Below are 17,562 nucleotides of genomic sequence, written 5' to 3'. Positions count from 1 at the left end.
ATTTCTTTATTTCTGTACACGATGGACGCGGAATATGCCTATACGAAGAAAAGAATGCATTTTGGGAAGAGATGCAGCTTTACCGACGTCGACAAGGTGGAAATGGAAATCAAATCGAATCCAGCGTTGATGAATAACTACATTAGAATGGATCCTGTGACACACGCCACGCAATGTAGCAAAACTTATGCCGTACATGAGGTATACATCTTTTTTTAAGTAACGCATGAAAAGCAATACATGTAAATTTATATATAACTATTATCTATACGTTTATACAGGTAAATACAACTACTGCGACGTATAAGGATAATAAAATGTTCCACTACGAGGGCGGCTGGCCAAAAGATATTAACATGTTGGATTTAGAACAGACAGTCAGATACAGACGGAAAATAGAGAAGGATGAACTGTACATTCACACGATGCTTCAATTGCTGCCTGTAAATATTTGCCTAAGATCTCCTGCCTCTTCTCTTCAAATAATTATCTCATATACTTAAACGTTTTTTAAGTCAATGGAGCACTGCATTCTGCAAAATAACGCTTGCAACATTTACGAGCAATATTTTGCTGACGTGGAAGCGGCCCCGTTGATACAAAGAGCTTTCTCGCGCACGGTAAATGTCTATCGCGATCCTTTACCAATAAAACGACAGATCACACATCTGTCGTGGTCGCCGGACCAGGGTAATCGCTTTGCAGCGAGTTATTGCAACATCGACTTCAAAAAAACCTCTAGCAATCATTACATGTCGTATATCTGGGAAGTAGGTACGTTGCGCGTGAGTAAGCTAGAATCGATTGATCAGCGATCAAATATTTGTAAAGAATAATTCCGCAGAGAATCCAAATAATCCCTACATAACGTTAAAACCGTTCTGCCCAATTCTGACGTTGGAATACAATCCGAAGGACAGTAACACCTTGATAGGTGGCCTGATGACTGGGCAGGTGGCCTGCTGGGATATTAGAAGAGGATCGGATATGGTGGACATCAGCTCGGTCGAGTTCAGCCACAGAGATTCTTGCGACAAAACTTTGTGGATCAATTCAAAAACTGGCACCGAGTTTTTCAGCGCGTCGAAAGACGGACAGGTATAATCTCGTATAATATAATTACTGATATAATTACTGACAACGACCCGGAGTACATTCTGTACATCGTTTTGTTTGCAGATAAAGTGGTGGGACACCAGGAAGATACAAGTTCCGACGGAAACTTTGGTAATAGACTTGTTAAAACCGGAAAATCAGAACGTAGACAAAGCTACTGGTATATCGGCTCTTCAATTTGAACCTTCGATGGGAACACGTTTCATGTGTGGCTTGGAAAATGGTACGGTCAATCTACCGTTGTTAAACGACTGTTTATTGAAATGTAGCTTTAAAATAAATTTAATTGTTACGAATCAAAATGCTATAATTTTTATAAAGCAAGAAAGGTATGAAAATAATATAATAATAATGAGAAAAAAATTTTGGTTTACAGGTGTTGTAATATCGGGAAACCGTAAAGGTAAGACGCCCGGTGAAAAAATCGCGATTAGATTTCAAGCTCAATATGGGCCTGTTATAAGCCTGGAGAGGAACCCGACGTTCGTAAAAAATTTCTTAACGGTCGGCGATTGGACCTCGAGGATTTGGTCGGAAGATTGCAGAGAATCTTGCATTGCCTGGACACCGTAAGCTCGAAAATAGTAAAATAACGGGAAAGTCATTTAGCAGATTCCCGGCCTTGGTATTCAATGCTAAATTTTCCAGTGGTCACCGTGATTTTTTAACGGGCGGCGCTTGGAGTGCTACGCGTTACTCTGTATACTATTTGATCAAAGTCGATGGGACTTTGGACGTATGGGACTTTTTAATTCAGCAGGACAGCCCGGTTCTCAGCGTAAAGGTATCTAATTAGGCTATCGCGCACTTGTCGATAAGCTACTTTAACGATGTAATTCGTTTGTAGGTCTGCGACGAAAGCTTGACCTGCTTGCGACTTCACGAGCAAGGACAATTGGCTGCAGTTGCAAATAAAAAGGGTTCGACTTATCTGCTCGAATTTTCAGAAGCATTGACGGTCAATCAAAAGAACGATAAATTGTTACTAACTGCGGTAAATATTAAATATTATATACTTTTATTATATAAAAGTATATAATATTATATACTAAAATATTATATATTTTTACTGTAAAAGAAATTAATTTGTTAGAGATTAAGTCTCTAACAAATTAATTTTTTTTTTACCGTAAAAGTATATAAAGAAATAACTAAGTATTAGTTTCTATTTTTTTTTTTTTAGCTTTTTGACCGTGAGACGCGCCGTGAAAAAGTTATAGAGGCGAAGAATAGGGAACAACGATTGAAAATGAAAACTATGAAGATGCACGAATCAGATCTCACTGATGCTTCCGCAAAACCGGATGAACGGGAAGATCCTAAGGAAACCGCTGACGGTTTAAGAAACTCACTGATAGCACAATGTGAGCAAGAATACGAAAATATGATTAATGCGGTAAATATACTTTACGTTAACGAACGTATAATCTAATCTAATTATAAATTGTATGCGTGCCATTTATTTTTAATCGATTATTTTGCAGGAATTAACACGGCAGGTAGAAGCAGATACCGTCGAACTGAATAACAACGTGATGCAAAATGGTACAATTACAAATTAAAATAATTACATGTAAGTTATAATATCTAAAGTACATTAATTACAAATAATTTACGTAACAATAGCTTAACTTGCTTCAATATGACTATAATTAAATACATATTAAAACGATGTATTCTTACAATTCTTTATATTATATTTATATTCTTATATTCTTTATATAAGTATCTAACAATTTTCATTACACATTGCGTAAATGTCTAAAAATTAATATCGTATTTTAGTTTTTCAAATCTTTCATTTTACGCATTCTTTTTTTTTTCATCTTTTCTTTTTAGCATTTTCTTCATTTTGACCCCTCTTTTCAAGCATTGGCCGAAACAGAAATGTAGGCGGTGCTTCGAAATAACGGATTGTTACGTAAAGTATTTCTTTTAGTTTTCTCGTTGGATTTAGTCTAAAAATCTAAGTCAGTTAGCTTGCATCGTTCCCGACTAAAGCATTTTCTTATACTTCTATATTTCTCGACAATTTGTGTTCCTCACGGTAACGTTTTTAAACTACAAAAGTAAGTGTAAATGTGCTGAATTACATTTTATTTTATTAAGTCAGATTGTAGCATGAATAAAAAATTGTGAACTAAAAGACGAAACGTTAATACTTAACGACGATAAAAAAAATACAACGTTATTAATTTTGTTATACATGTTTTTTATATATTATATATATATTTTTTCTTTTTAAGGAGTACGTGATGGATTCCAACCAGATTCCGTGCTTATTAAATGTACCTGATATCTCAGATGTCTTATCACAATTGTCCACTTTACCACGACGGCAGCAAAAGCGAGCATTAGGACAATTACTACATCCGTTAGTTTATAACGTGTATCCGAATTTTATGTCTCAAACACTCATCAATATCCTGCTGGACATTAATTCTATCAGTGGATTGGTTAATATGATAAATGACTCTACGTTCTTCCACACAAAACTCAAGGAAGCCGTCACCGTGTTCGAAACATATTATGGTATGAGAACGAATTTAATGTCGAATAACAATAACAATTATTTTCTGTGATAATTCCTTCAAAACTGTACGATACTTATATTACATATGTTAAGACTAAGTTGTGTCTGTGCAATTGAAATAATGTTTCAGAACCTGTCATTGTTAAATAGATTAATAAATTCATTATTTTTTATTAATAAAAATTAATTAACTTTTTTGTATATATTTTTTTTTTTACTGTTTGTGCCGTAAAGTTCTTCTACAATTAGTTCGCTTTTTCATTATGTAATAATTATATAAACTGTTCATTTGCCAAATTGATTAACTCCAAAAATTAAAAAATAGAAAACAGACTCATGTTAAATATTAATTAAATGTTTTCGCACTAGTATTCTTTTTAATTTAGAAAGAGGAGTTAATCACTTTGGAGTGGAAACCTTGTACGATAATAAATGCTCTTTATATACAGACATGTTCATCGCATTAATATTAATATTGGAAAATAAGTTTAATTCGAGAAATGAACGAAAATGCTGAAGGACACCGAAGACCTGCGATTACTTTGCAATTTTATGTCTCGCTGCCCATTTTTTACTTTCTCTCCATACTTTTAGTTTCGTGAAATATATTTTTAGTTCAAAAGCATTGTATTCAGCAGTCACATAAATCACTTTCAATGCCACGGCCTATTGTTTTCCTCGCAAACTTTGTCTCTCAAAAAATACTTTTAAATTTGCGAATACCTATAAACTTTCATTGTCAGAGAAAAGAAAAAGAAAAAAAAAAAAGAAAAAAAAAAAGTGTAACGTTAGATAACACGTAGAACAATCTATATGATTCAAAGAAACATATTTGAATAAGGTCATTCAAAAATCTTGATTTATAGTGCGTGCAATTTTTTAATTTTATTTTCTACTTTGTAGCATGAATACCTACATATATGTGGATTGTAAAACCCAGAATTTGTTCGCGCAGGAATGAAAGAGATTTGTAAAGAGGACTTGAACGAGCTTCGCGTTCGTGGGCTGCCTGATATCGATCGATTCGTACTTCCGTCGAGGGAGTCGAGCGGAGCTTAATCACCTGTACTCCCGCACCTGGTGTGCCTGTTAGCAACGCGACTTGCCCGGCGATAGACAACGTAGTCAGCAACATTCGTACGTGAGAGTAAGGTTTACATATGCACGTGAATATTAATAGAGATTGCAATGAGGACAAAATTATTTTCTTTTCAGGGCTGCGATAGTTATCACCGTCCGGTGAGTTCGCGAGTTTTGTTAGTGATCGATCGGACGGCACAACTGGAACGCACGCGATGTTCCCTTACTGGCGACCCTCTTTTTCTTAACGTCGGTGATATCTAAAAGAAACCCCCGAAAGGATGGCCAAGTCCGTCGAGTCTACAAAGGCCAGGAGATTGAGAAGATCGCGCAACGTGTCGTCTTTCTTAGAAGAATCGACGGAGAGCGCGATGTCTCCGAAAACGACGATGAACGTTATCGTGGATGTTCACAACGGCGGTGAAGCCACGGGCAAGCGTCAACGAGGAGAAAACGAGAGCGATCTCGTGATCGAGCTGTCTGACGATAAAGAACCTAAGCGATTTTCCGAACGAACCTCTCAAAGGCCTAAAGCTTCTTCGCGAGCGAGCGAGGCGTCTCGGAATCGCTCCTCCGACCGTAAAAGTTCCTCAAAGAATCCTGCCAAGCACGACGATTTAACGGTGGAGTCGTTGGACTTGATAGAAGAATTCGAAGCGCCGAAAAAGAGTGAGTCTCTCGAGGAGAAGCCGCGGCGTAGGAAACAATGGAATACTTTAGTGAACGTGACGAACGAAGCGGAGGTAGACCCGAAGAGACCGCCGCGGAAACGCTGGTCCAAGGACGCCGGCGTGATCCGATTGCCGGAGACCAGCGACGACGCGTCTCCGCTGATCGAAAACTCGCGTAAAACACCGGTCCCGGCGCCGCGAGCTACCTTGCGACGTAGCGACGCCGTTCCCTACGACAACCCGGCCTTCGTGTCCGACAACGAGGACGAGGTGCTCCGGATTGAAACCGATCACAACCGGGAAAGCACCAAAATCGAAATGCGGAGACTGAGCGATCGTTCGAAAATTGAAAACGAAACGGGAACTACGTCCAGCGACTCTTCGAAGAAACATTGGCGAGAGGAGACGAGCAAGCGTTTCACGGTGGACAGCGACGGTCGTTCTACGAAATCAAGACTGCCAGAGAGCCGAAGGAGTAGCGTGAAAGAGCTCGACTCGTCAGGAAGTCTAGAAAGAGTCACCGACGTCCGATCGAGTTCGATCACCTCCGAAGAGCGGCTCTCGAGCACCCAGAAGATTCAATCAGAAGCGACGCGCGATCAATCGCAGAAGAGAAGAGGACAGTCGTTGTTCAAGAAGAAAAATGTTCGCGATGAAGACACGTTCGCCAGCTCGTCTGCGAGAGACGCGATCTCGACGGCAGAGGCGAACGATGCGAGAGTCAGAAAGAAGAGGAAGAAAAAACGCAGACAGGAAAAAGAGACGAAAGAAAAGAAGAAGGAAGAGCTAAAGTTCATTTCTGTGACGGTTCACCGGGCGGACGTGCTAGAGGCCGATTACGTGAATGTGAGAAGACCTATGGTCAGGGTTCATATCGTAAAAGCTCGCACGGGTTCGTATCTAAAGACTACGACGGAGAACGGTGACGCGTATATTCAGCCGATGATTACCGGCAAGTTTGACTTCAAGAAGAACAAGTCGATGATACCAGTCTGGGAAGAAGAGCTCATTTTCGAGCACGACTTTGACGAGATAATAAAACGCGAAGAAAGCGAACAAGTAGTGATTCTTTTTGAGGTGATAGAGCTTCTGAGCTTCGCCGACGCGAGCATGAGTTATGACAAAATTGGCAAGTGTTTAATTATTTAATATTTTATTATTTTATTATTATTTTATTATTTTAATTATTTGAAAAATGTTAAGAAAGTGAATTAATTGTGATTAAGAAAGACTTGACAACGATTGAATTTTAAGCGTTTTTTTTTTCGCGTTATATGAAAACCTAATAATTCACGTTTGATATTTCAGGTAGCGAGGGATGCTGGAACAAAATCGCGTGGGCATTTCTCAAGCCTATTGGGATCAATGAAACTTTTCATACGGGTAAAAAAGTCCGGCTACAACTTTATAAACCTAGACGGAACTTTAAACGATACGGGAAACAAAAGTGCGAGGTAATTATCGATTTTTATTTAAACAAATTTTTCTATATCTTCTAAAATGCGCATTTGCGTACGTTTGATTGCGTTTTAATTTTTGAGAAGAAGAAAATTTCCGTTTTTTTTATATCTACCAGAACAAAACCATAAGAGACCCTAATTACTAACTACGAAAAAGAAAATTATGTGACTCACCAATCTGCATGAGCGTCAGCGGAGTTGTGGAATTCTGCCGGTGGCTGTAACATAAAAAGAAACATATTAATGTAGACACGTCGCTATTTAAATTAATGTAAAGGCGAAAGCTTAATTCTTTTTCAAGATTTTCTGAACGAGAAAAAAATTTATATTTACCTATAAGTTGCTCCGCCGACGCAGGATGCCCGTCCCGGGCCTGCTCCTCCTCTCAGATGGGACGTGACGAGCCATCCTTCCGCGCACTAGAAACTCGCGAACGCGCCCGAATTAATTACTATCGCGAAAAATTACTCAACACTTTTGCACGTTATTTTTCTCACGTTATTGTAATATACTATTACTCGTTTTCTCTCGTAGGTTTACACTTGGTGGCAGTCGAACAACAGGGACAAGTATCCTAGCAGTCTTCTGGTAACGGTAACGTCGATTCCGCCACCGAAGTTAGGGCCTGTACTTTATCGTAAGCTACCGATAAACGATCTCCTCGACGACGCGGAGAACGTCTCGCGGGATCGTTCGAAGTGCACGTCGGAATCGATTAGTCTTCCGAAATGGGCCCGATTAGCAGCCCAGTCTTGTAAAATCCCGAACGAGAAGATGTTCGAGACGGAAGTGAGCGAAAAGGGATGCTTCTACATCGCCTTCAGCAACGACGGCAAGTATTTGGCCTGCGTCCATTCCGAGGAGTACTATTATCCGATTGTCGTTTACGAGGTGCGTCAATATCGCAGATATCGCAAAAAAAAAAAAAAACATACCGCGTCTAGATGAGAAGAGAATAAAAAAAAAAAAATATATAATAAAATTTCTATAAAATAAGGTCGTAAAATTCATATGCACAAATCAATATAATCGTAATAAATAATTTAAGATCCTATGCCATAGTAATAAAATAAACTATCGTTGATTTCAGGTCAAGACTTTAGGCAAGACTCACGTACAATTTCACGGCCACAAGAATTTCGTGTATTCTCTAAACTGGTCCAGCGACGATCATTGCCTGTTGTCAGCGTCCGCGGATCAGACGACGCGTATTTGGGATGTTCGCAATCAGATCGTAGAGCACGTCGAGGTACAACCGATTACACGAAACGATAATAATGCCGAATAAACGTCTATTATACAAATGCAAAAATTATTGCAAAGTTATGGCACATCTGTGTGGAATTTTATACATTTACAAGCTTACATACTATCTATCTATCTATACAGAATTTGTAAAAAAAAAAAAATACATGAACTTAGACGTGTAAATTTATTACAGATGCTGCCGCATCCTTCGTATGTTTATTGCGCGAAGTACGAGCCCGGCGATGCGACGATCGTGGCAACTGGGTGTTACGATCGAGTGGTTCGCATATGGATGAAAGACAGGAAATCGAAGCAACGAGAACTGAATCAAGAATTGGAAGGCCACGAGGGCTTCGTCAATTCCATGGTCTTTCAAAAGAGCGGTAACTTGATTACCGCCGACAGCGTGGGATTGATAATCCTTTGGACGATTCGCAAGGATAGCAGGACACCGTCGAAAACGACGGCGTGCATCTCGAGGAAAATAAAAATTCGCGAAATCGAGGGTGTCGTTATTAACACGATCGTATTACATCCCCTCGAATCCAGGCTCCTCGTACATTCGAGAGACAACGGCCTAAGAATGTTGGATCTTGCGACCGGGGTGATTCTACAAAAATACAAACAGTTAAATAATCAAAGGCACGCTGGAATAAAATATCTTTTCTTATTAATATGCGCGTTGTTAAATATCGCAACTCATTCTCTTTATATTCTCCATATACTATATTATTATCTCGCATTGATTTTTAATTGAAATCTTTATTACCTACTTTGATTTACTGACTTTTTCTTTTTTTTATTTATAGAATACAATTGAAGGCCTGTATATCTCCCTGCGGCGGGTTCGTTATATGCGGTAGCGAGGATTCTGCGTTGAATATCTGGAATTTGGAGACGGGCAAACACGTAGCCAGATACTCGAATGACGAACACAGCTCGGCCAGGATGATTATTACCTGCGTGGATTACCACCCTTACGATCACGTTTTGGCGTACTCGATGTTCGGCAGTTCCTCGTCGGTTCGTGTTCTAAGATACGATAAAAACGCAAACGGTAACAACGTCGGATTACACCTTATGGAAGATACCTCGCAAACACGGAGTAACGAAGTGATTTTAAATCCTTTAAAGTGTTCTCCGTCTCAGCCTAATAAAGTTACCGGTACAAGGACGAAAGAAATTCCTTCTCTATCTCGTTATTCCATGGCCGATAATACGATAATAGAAATGGAAAATGATGCTTACGAGCAACCGTGGACGACGTCGCGTCGCACGAGAGAAGCGGACCGAAACTGGAGAAAGAAAAGCTGGGATCGGCTGCACAACATTATCGAGAAAATCGACTCGATATTGTTCGGCAGCTCGATGCTTTTCGAAGACGTCGCCGATGGAAAACGGAATTTTAGCGCGAACGGTTCCTGGACCAATACGTCTAATAATATCACTGTTGAACGAGACATGCGTTTTGAAGACCGCGCCACGAGCTCTTCAAGATCTCACGACGGTTCCCTTCGAAACATGCAGTCCAGCTTTACAACCGCATCTAAAAGCCCAGATCATTCGTTTAATTATCACAATTCGGTAGCTTCATTTAAGAAAACAATTACACCCGAGTCATCGCATGCAAGTTCACCGAATAGCGCTAATACTTACATCGTGGAAACGTCAAATTTCAATAAAGACGTCGAAAGGTGAGTGTTCTTGTTCTAGGATAAAGTAAGCTGAAAATAAATGATTTAAAAAATAGCAATAATAAAAAGAATAAAAGATCAAGTGCAGATGGAAATGTCGCGGAACATTAAATTTAAGAACTCGTGTCGTTGTTTGGATTAAATACATTTTTTTGTCGTAGAAATAGATAAAATTCAAAATCATGCTTCGGTTACCAATTTTTTTTAGATAAACAAGGCATCTAAAGAACAAGACATATATAGAAATTACACATACATATACATATACGATAACGGCTAAAAGTGTATCATCTCCGCTTTTTAAACATATTTTTAATGTGAATAAGTCAGGCTCAAAAAATTTGACAAGAACATTTAGATACATCTTGTATGCACGATGTACAATCTATTGTACACGATGTACATATCTAATTCATACGAAATGTGTGCTTAAAAATCTTAGATGATACACTTTTGTCTGAAAGATACTGTATATTTTTTATTTACAGATAAATGGAATGTCACTTATTAATAATATATTATACAGCCAATTTTTTGTCGTTAGACATACTGTTTCGTTTAACATTAAAAAATAACTTTCAAAGAATTCAATTAACGACAAAAAAGTCGAAGGGATAATATAACGTTGGAAGATACTTAACATAAAATACATGTTTTAAAAAAATATAACATAAGTATAATAAAGTTTCTTTCTAAATTAACCATACTTTGTTTAAACTTTAACGATAATTAAATTTTATAACAAAAACGTGGTCGGCAATAACAGTAAATTTTAAGAAAGATTATTGCATTATATACGTATGTAATTATAAATACGTCTTTATACGAAATACGAGTAAAATTCATAGTTTCCTCGGCAAATTAATTTTTTTATATATGAATATAGCTACTTACATCATATGATGCTTAAACAAAAAAAAATAAAGACATTCTTTTTTAATCAATAAAACTAATCGTAAATTTAGCAGCTGCGACGCGCATTATCCTTCCATGATATAATTTATATATAATACATGTGTAAGGAATCTATTATCACGATATCATAGAAGGATGACAATAACATAAAAAAATATTTATCTGTTGATTAATATAACAAGTTAAGAAGAAGAAAGATTTTTAAAATTTCTGGTGTATTTGGCACGCTTCTCTTCTACTAATAGGTCATCAATGTAGATATCTTCAGGGGTGCTAACATCAATCAGTCGTACACCTAGCATGGTACCGTTGACCGGCGATAGATCGTCGAACACAGATTCGACGATTGACGAGCAAAAATCTTTTTCAAACACCAATTCCTTAAATTTGAGGCAATCGATCACCGTCCAGTCGCGATTTACCGGTTCTATTCCTATTCAACGTTAAAAGTTATTATTAGTCATTAAGCGGGATTCTTTGCGAAGAAATGACAGAAATATTTAAGTGAGAGACAAATTTTTTCTTACCGATGAGTTTAGCTTTAATTGCCTGGTACGGTAATTTCAAGAATTGATTCTTTAATGGTTGCAAATCGTTACGATGTATTATCATAACGTTACCATAGTCACAGAAATATACCGATACATCGTTATTGCTAATAATATCGGTAACGTATACTCTGAAATAAATAAAAATTATTATTAATAATCCGACTTTTTATCATAAAATTATACAAGTTACATACCTGTACCATTTATCACAAAATTTCCCCGCGTAAAGTTTACCTTCACCAATAGATTCCAAAGGTAAGCTATTGTTTTCTTTATAATAGTTTTGTAACTCGATCGACAATTCCTAGAAATAAAAAGATATAGTAAATATATATACATCTATCAGTTGATTAAATTTTAATGTGTTTAATATACTTTATGAAAGTACTTATTAATTTTTACATACTTTTAATTTTTGTGCATCTTCCAACGGTTGCACTATAAAATGTCCTGGATGCGCTACCAATGAGACACGAACCTCAAAATACTGTCCAATGTCGGGAATCTTAGGTGGATTCAATTTGATAACGGACTCTATTGCACGAGAACTACTTTTGCGTTCAAAACGTTTTTTGGTTTTATTATTGTTTTTATCCTCCGTGTTGCTTCTATATAGAAAGAAGTATTTTAGTTAAGTTTTTTAAGTTGTAAGTTTAAGATAAAGAATACAAAACGCAAAGCACACGCATAAATAAGGTTTATTTCTAAAAAAAAAAAAGATAGAATCAGCAAAAGTTTACCTTGATAGTTTGTCGTCATAAATCAAAGATGAATTTATCAAGACCAACATGTTGTTCGGTTCAATTCTTTTAGAAATATCCACTATTGGAACTCCGGACGTGCTGATTTCGACGACATCTGCCGTCAGCAAATCTGTGTCAGAGACCAGCTCGCGAAATCTTGTCACAAGCTTTCTATTATACATTAATGGGTCGATTTTATTGAGAAAAATCTGCATAGCCTGTTTTAAATATATAAGTGTTAAACGTTTTATCCTCGTAAAACATTTTGGGAAATGTCAAAAAAAAAAAAAAGAAAAAAATTTATTCTTACCTGCGCAGGAAGATACCTCAAAGCCATTGACAATTTGTTTATGTGAAATAGATTTTTCCTCGGTATTACGATGTTTCGACCGACGTCTATTAAAGATACAGTTATTTCGTGGTCGTTATGAATATCGATCACTTTCACTCTAAACCACTGTGAGTTATATTCTACAAGGTACGTTTTCGTGAAGTTAATGTTAGTAACCTTTATTCCACTGTTCAGAGACATTTGCGACATCTCGCTACTCAATATAGTTTTAGCGAACGAGTTTACTTGGGCAAAAATGTTGCCACAGTCGTCTATGTGCGTAATGTACAACTGCATTGATTTTCCCTTCTGCAAATGAACCATTAATGTACGTAAGAACATAAAAAAAACAAGACTTGCACTTACACAAAATATCGTAATAATAAATTAAATGACAGTTACATGTATTTTAAGGGCATCAGCCATATCGTGTGTTATTTTCTTGAATAAGACTTCATTTATGTCGACATCCTCGTTCTCTTTGCTGGTGTCGTAAAAAGTCACTATATAATACACACCGTTTTCGTCGCTATCCGTACCATGTACCGTGACGTTAAATAATTGGTCAACTATAAGATGATTTTCTATATCTGGAACTATCTCGCTGCAATCGCGGAAGTCCTTCAATCCCTGAAGAGCTAGTCTAACAGCCTATATAAAATAAAAAATACGCATAAACATATAACCCGCATAAACATTAATAATATTAAGTCGAGCAGGTGAATTACTTGACAAGGAAGACTGCAAAATTTCTTGTCCAAAGGATATAAGACGTTGGATTGATAATCTCCTTCGTATCCCTCGTCAATAAAGAAAACTGTTGCGATTTTGGTTTCGTTATTAAACTCTGTGCATTGAACTCTGTGCCAATAGTCGTTTTCAAAAACGGCATAAAAATCGTCGACTACGCATGCCTCTAGTGGAGCGGATTTATTTATTTGATAATAATGACTCGTCATTTCGTTCGTCATATCAACGAATTCATCCTGGAAAATAAAATGAGTTTTAATTCCGCGTAAAAAGTCAAGTAAATAAGCAATATAATCGGATACTCACGTTTACGTCGCCAAGCCGGACCCAAATTTCGACGGTGCTTACAACGTAAGTAGCAAATACTTGCCAAATAGTTGCCGTGGGTACCGGTAATGTATCAGGCACAGCAGGCCCAATCGGTGACAATTGTATCTTCTCGTTAGATGGGAATGTATTTTCAGAAACATTTTCATACGACGCAAAGTTATTTTCCGATGGCTAAAAAGAAACGTATAACATTTATAATATCGATCTGCATAATTGCTAAAAACAAATGAAATATACGTACTTTGGAATTCGAGGAAGAACAGCATAATATCGTATAGTTCCCGACGCCTTTCTCTTGATTTATATTTCTGCATTTCTCGATGATCGTTTGCCAGTCGTCGGGTAAGGTTTCGTTATATTGTTCATTATAAAATTCAGGTAGCAAATGCATAAAGACTCCGCCGTGATGTCGCGTTATAATATTCCAAATGCGTTCTTTAATTAATTCTGCATCGGCAGTCGTCACCTCAGAGCTCGACGATTCCTTAGCAAGATTTACAAGAGCCAAACGTGCTGCAATATTCTCGGCTTCCTCCTCGGACGACGCTTCGTCTGGGAATGTGTTGAATGTATGCACGCCAATCTATAATTTTTATTTTTTATCAATTAATATAAAAGATCTTCGCAGTTCTCATCTATATAAAATATTAAATTTAATAGACGTTTGATATTTACTTTTACGCTAGCGTAAATGGTGATTTTAGTAGAATTTTTTTCCTTTTGCGAATACAGTTTATAAATCGGTGATGGTAAATTTAGCGCATTGGCACGAATTTCCAGCTGTTTCCGAAGATCAGAAATCTGAAATAAAAAATAACATATAAACCGTTATCTGTTATCAATATTAACAATATCCAAATGTCTGCGAGTTGTCAGATCGACCGCGATCTGTTAAGCATTATTAAGCGCGAATCTTCTTACCTGGGATACATTAAAATTTGTTCTCTGTACAGGTGCAGATGTACGGTCATTATTGAAGTTTACATTAGGTAATGGAGACGTTTCAGGAACAGGTCTGAGCCTTTCGTTTAGTTTTGAATGTTGCAATTCTATTTTTTGTGTCTTTGGCTTTTGATTTATCACAGACGAAACTGTAGTATTGTCATTTAATACTTTGCCTTTCAAATCGTGCATAGCCTTATAATTATGACTTTGGTTCATAGTCGTTACATTAATATTTGTCACTCCGTTTTTCAGTCTCTGTAAAAATCAACATAATTATCGAGAAATTCTTAAAATTTACTATAGTTGGATACTGTCAAGAAGAATGTGCACTCACTTTAGTGGGAGAACTTGGTGGTATGATTTGTATAAGGTTTGGATTTGGGTTACGTGATAGCGGATGCTGCACTATAGTCTCCATAAGAGGCCGAGGTCTAAAAGATTATTGTAAATGTAGAAAATTATATATACAATTTTAATTGATTTTAATAAATCATCGATTAGAAAAGTAAAATTATGCGTACACCTTTTTTTAGATATATTTAAATTAATGTAAAATTTATAATTAAATAACAAACAAAATGCGACATATCAAGTCGTACTTAAACAAATAAAAAAAAAATTTTTAATCAATTTATCAATGTTTAATTAATCTGGATGCTACGTTTTTTTAAGAAATTAAAAAAAAATTGAATCTATTTAAAATACTCAAGTACCTAGTAAAATCTGTATACAAGTTACTCGTGCCGGGTGATGATGTAGTAAAGAAGTGGGGAGAGCTAACGTAATTATTTCTCTTAGGCTGAAGGCTATTGTTAACATAATTATAATTAACCGAAAAACTTGACATCTGTCTTGGAGGATTACGCTGAAAAAAAAAAGTATTTACAATTAATTACAGTACAAATGCAGCGAAATTCTTTAAGTTTCTTGAGTTAATTATTTTTAATTAAAAATAAAACAATCAACGTGACAATTCTTTACAAAGAAATACAGGATAAAAAATTAATTGAATAATTACTTTTTGGGGTTGTGATCGTATTTGTCGTTTCACTTTCTGTCGTGAAACTAATTTTGTGAGATGTGCCGTATTCTTGGAAGGCGCGGCTTCCACATATAATTCTCCATTCTTTCTAATTAGCGTAACGTCTGGTATGTTACGTACGAAATTTTCAATAGATGAATATCCGAAATCTTTGAAACGTAACCTTTCACCTGTTATCGTATGGTAGTCTCCTACAAAGTAGAAATTTTAAAATTATTATATTGCTCTAAAAATAATTAATTAACAGATAAAGCAGAACGCAAAAATTATATTAATGTGTATTAAAGTTTAAATAGAACTATGTTTAAAACTGCTTTGTAATAACGGAATCGATGATATTTACTCATTAAATCGTCCAGCTTGACACCACCTTTGGACGATACCAAACATGATCGTAAATTCTTTATAACATCATTTTGACTCGTCATGTTGATTTTTTCTCTTGCGAGAGAAAATACAGATGTAAGTCAGATATTTAGAAGACCTGTAATAAATAACAAAGTGTTAAACTGTGAAGTAAAAATTTTTGAAAAATTCTTAAAACATTTCTTAGAGAATGAACACAGATATCTTCAAAAACATGAAAAAAAAGAAAAAAAACGAAATCAATAAAATAAAAACAAAAATTCCTGTGTATCTTTAATGTACATAACTCGTTGCTAAAACATCTTTACCATAAAAAAAAAATTAAAAAAAGAAGAGAATGCCTGCCAAATAAAATATACACGTTAATAAAAATTACAAATTACATTCCTCGATTACTTCTCAAGAAACTCTAAAATTTCTGTCCACGAGAAAAAAAAACCAAAAAAATAATTATAATCAACCGGCATCGCCAATCAAATTCCAGTTTCAATTGTTTAATACATCTAGCGTCTTCTTTGTTTACATTTCACTTGTCAACGTTTCTCAATACCGAACAAATTCTCTACAACGCTACGAAAATCGAGTCGCGGTATCCACCTACTTCCAGCGATTCTCCTCGAGTAACAAAAAAAAAAGAAAGAAAAAAAACCCAGCGACGCAGCAAATAATTTGACGCTTAATAACGCTCAACAGATCGCGGTCGGTTTGACAACCGTCGCGGACGTTCGGGTACCGTTAATACGACGCAGAACGTCGATTGAATTAATCTCTCGAAAGCATCCTCGACGACGAGTAAACAAATACGACTTAGCGAGCAGAGGAACCGCTCGTCGCCGCTTTCCCTCGCGCCTTGCCATATGCCGCGAATCGGCGAAAGACCCGCGCGGAATCCACGATCGAGCGCAACGGATATTAATCCCGGACACGCTGGCCGCGATACCCAGGCGACGATCAGAACGAGGTCATTAGCGCGGACGTGCACGGGTGGAAGGCGGAACGTGCGTTACGTGCGCCGCGAATGTGACATTACCTTTCCTCGTACGGGCGAGATATCCCCTGCCTCTTCCGCCGTGCTCGATAACGTTGCTGTCTCGCTACCTGTTCGACACGGCGAAGCCCCCGAGCACCCGGGCGCAACCACCGACTCACCGCCTCGCGAGGACACGAGTTGACGGCACGGTTATCGCTAAGTCGTCCGCGAGAAAAACGTGCCGCGCACAATCACTCTTGATTCCCGACAGACCCAGAACGATGTGAGAGCGGCGGCGGGAGACCTGCGGGCTTTGCTAGCTGCGACATTAGCGCTCGGCGCACTCGTGTATCTCCCGTCTTTTTCCCTCCTAAAGGTTCGCTTCTCCCGCGCAACTGCCGATTCGCTCGGCGATGTGGGTCGTGGCGCGCCCACCAATCACGTGCCCGCATCCCGGAAATACGAGAAGGTAATTTAGAAAAAAAAAAAAAGAAAAGGTAATAAATCCTTTTTTTTTTCCTTTTTTTTTCAAGGGCGATAAACGTATGGAATTTGTCAGCCCTTTGATGGTACATGCTGGTCCCTTGATCAACGACGGACCCTTCGCAGATGTGACTCTTTTTATGAGTTCTAAAAAATAGTATAGTAATATAAGTACAAATGTATAAATGTAAAAAAGAAATTGATTGACATGATATGATACCAGTATATGATTAAAGAAAATTTGTAACAGTCGAAAAAGTGACGAGGAAATTATCTTAAACTTAATTACATCATCGAAATTGGTATTCAAATATAATTAATTAAATATATTAAA

The 17,562-nt window shown here is 37.1% G+C and overlaps 3 protein-coding genes across 3 annotated transcripts; 2 read left to right on the top strand and 1 right to left on the bottom strand.

Annotated features, from left to right (window-relative positions):
* Positions 1-6: 6 nt before the first annotated feature.
* On the top strand, positions 7-3,471 carry LOC139110688 (dynein axonemal intermediate chain 2). Its single transcript, XM_070670620.1, has 11 exons — positions 7-201; positions 282-443; positions 516-774; positions 845-1,098; positions 1,180-1,339; positions 1,493-1,685; positions 1,765-1,900; positions 1,964-2,110; positions 2,300-2,512; positions 2,601-2,689; positions 3,363-3,471. The coding sequence occupies exons 1-10, from the start codon at positions 22-24 to the stop codon at positions 2,676-2,678; spliced, it is 1,782 nt and encodes a 593-aa protein (XP_070526721.1). The 5' UTR covers positions 7-21; the 3' UTR covers positions 2,679-2,689; positions 3,363-3,471.
* A 93-nt stretch (positions 3,472-3,564) lies between these two features.
* On the top strand, positions 3,565-10,515 carry LOC139110696 (jouberin). The gene is made up of 7 exons (XM_070670639.1): positions 3,565-3,648; positions 4,605-6,533; positions 6,713-6,854; positions 7,395-7,751; positions 7,951-8,109; positions 8,302-8,750; positions 8,918-10,515. The coding sequence occupies exons 2-7, from the start codon at positions 5,011-5,013 to the stop codon at positions 9,804-9,806; spliced, it is 3,519 nt and encodes a 1,172-aa protein (XP_070526740.1). The 5' UTR covers positions 3,565-3,648; positions 4,605-5,010; the 3' UTR covers positions 9,807-10,515.
* Tapas (tudor domain-containing protein 7 tapas) lies at positions 10,268-17,060 on the bottom strand. Its single transcript, XM_070670608.1, has 17 exons — positions 16,806-17,060; positions 15,753-15,893; positions 15,386-15,600; positions 15,081-15,232; positions 14,702-14,798; positions 14,344-14,622; positions 14,098-14,223; positions 13,664-14,005; positions 13,399-13,593; positions 13,071-13,328; positions 12,745-12,993; positions 12,322-12,651; positions 12,009-12,229; positions 11,675-11,876; positions 11,463-11,572; positions 11,245-11,396; positions 10,268-11,150 (listed from the first exon to the last, which is right to left on the bottom strand). The coding sequence occupies exons 2-17, from the start codon at positions 15,835-15,837 to the stop codon at positions 10,900-10,902; spliced, it is 3,264 nt and encodes a 1,087-aa protein (XP_070526709.1). The 5' UTR covers positions 15,838-15,893; positions 16,806-17,060; the 3' UTR covers positions 10,268-10,899.
* Between the last annotated feature and the right edge of the window lie 502 nt (positions 17,061-17,562).

The sequence above is a fragment of the Cardiocondyla obscurior genome, linkage group LG21 (genome assembly GCF_019399895.1).
Source record: "Cardiocondyla obscurior isolate alpha-2009 linkage group LG21, Cobs3.1, whole genome shotgun sequence".
Lineage (NCBI taxonomy): Eukaryota > Metazoa > Arthropoda > Insecta > Hymenoptera > Formicidae > Cardiocondyla > Cardiocondyla obscurior.
Note: the sequence above shows the minus strand (reverse complement) of the source record. Positions and strands in the feature narration are given on the sequence as shown.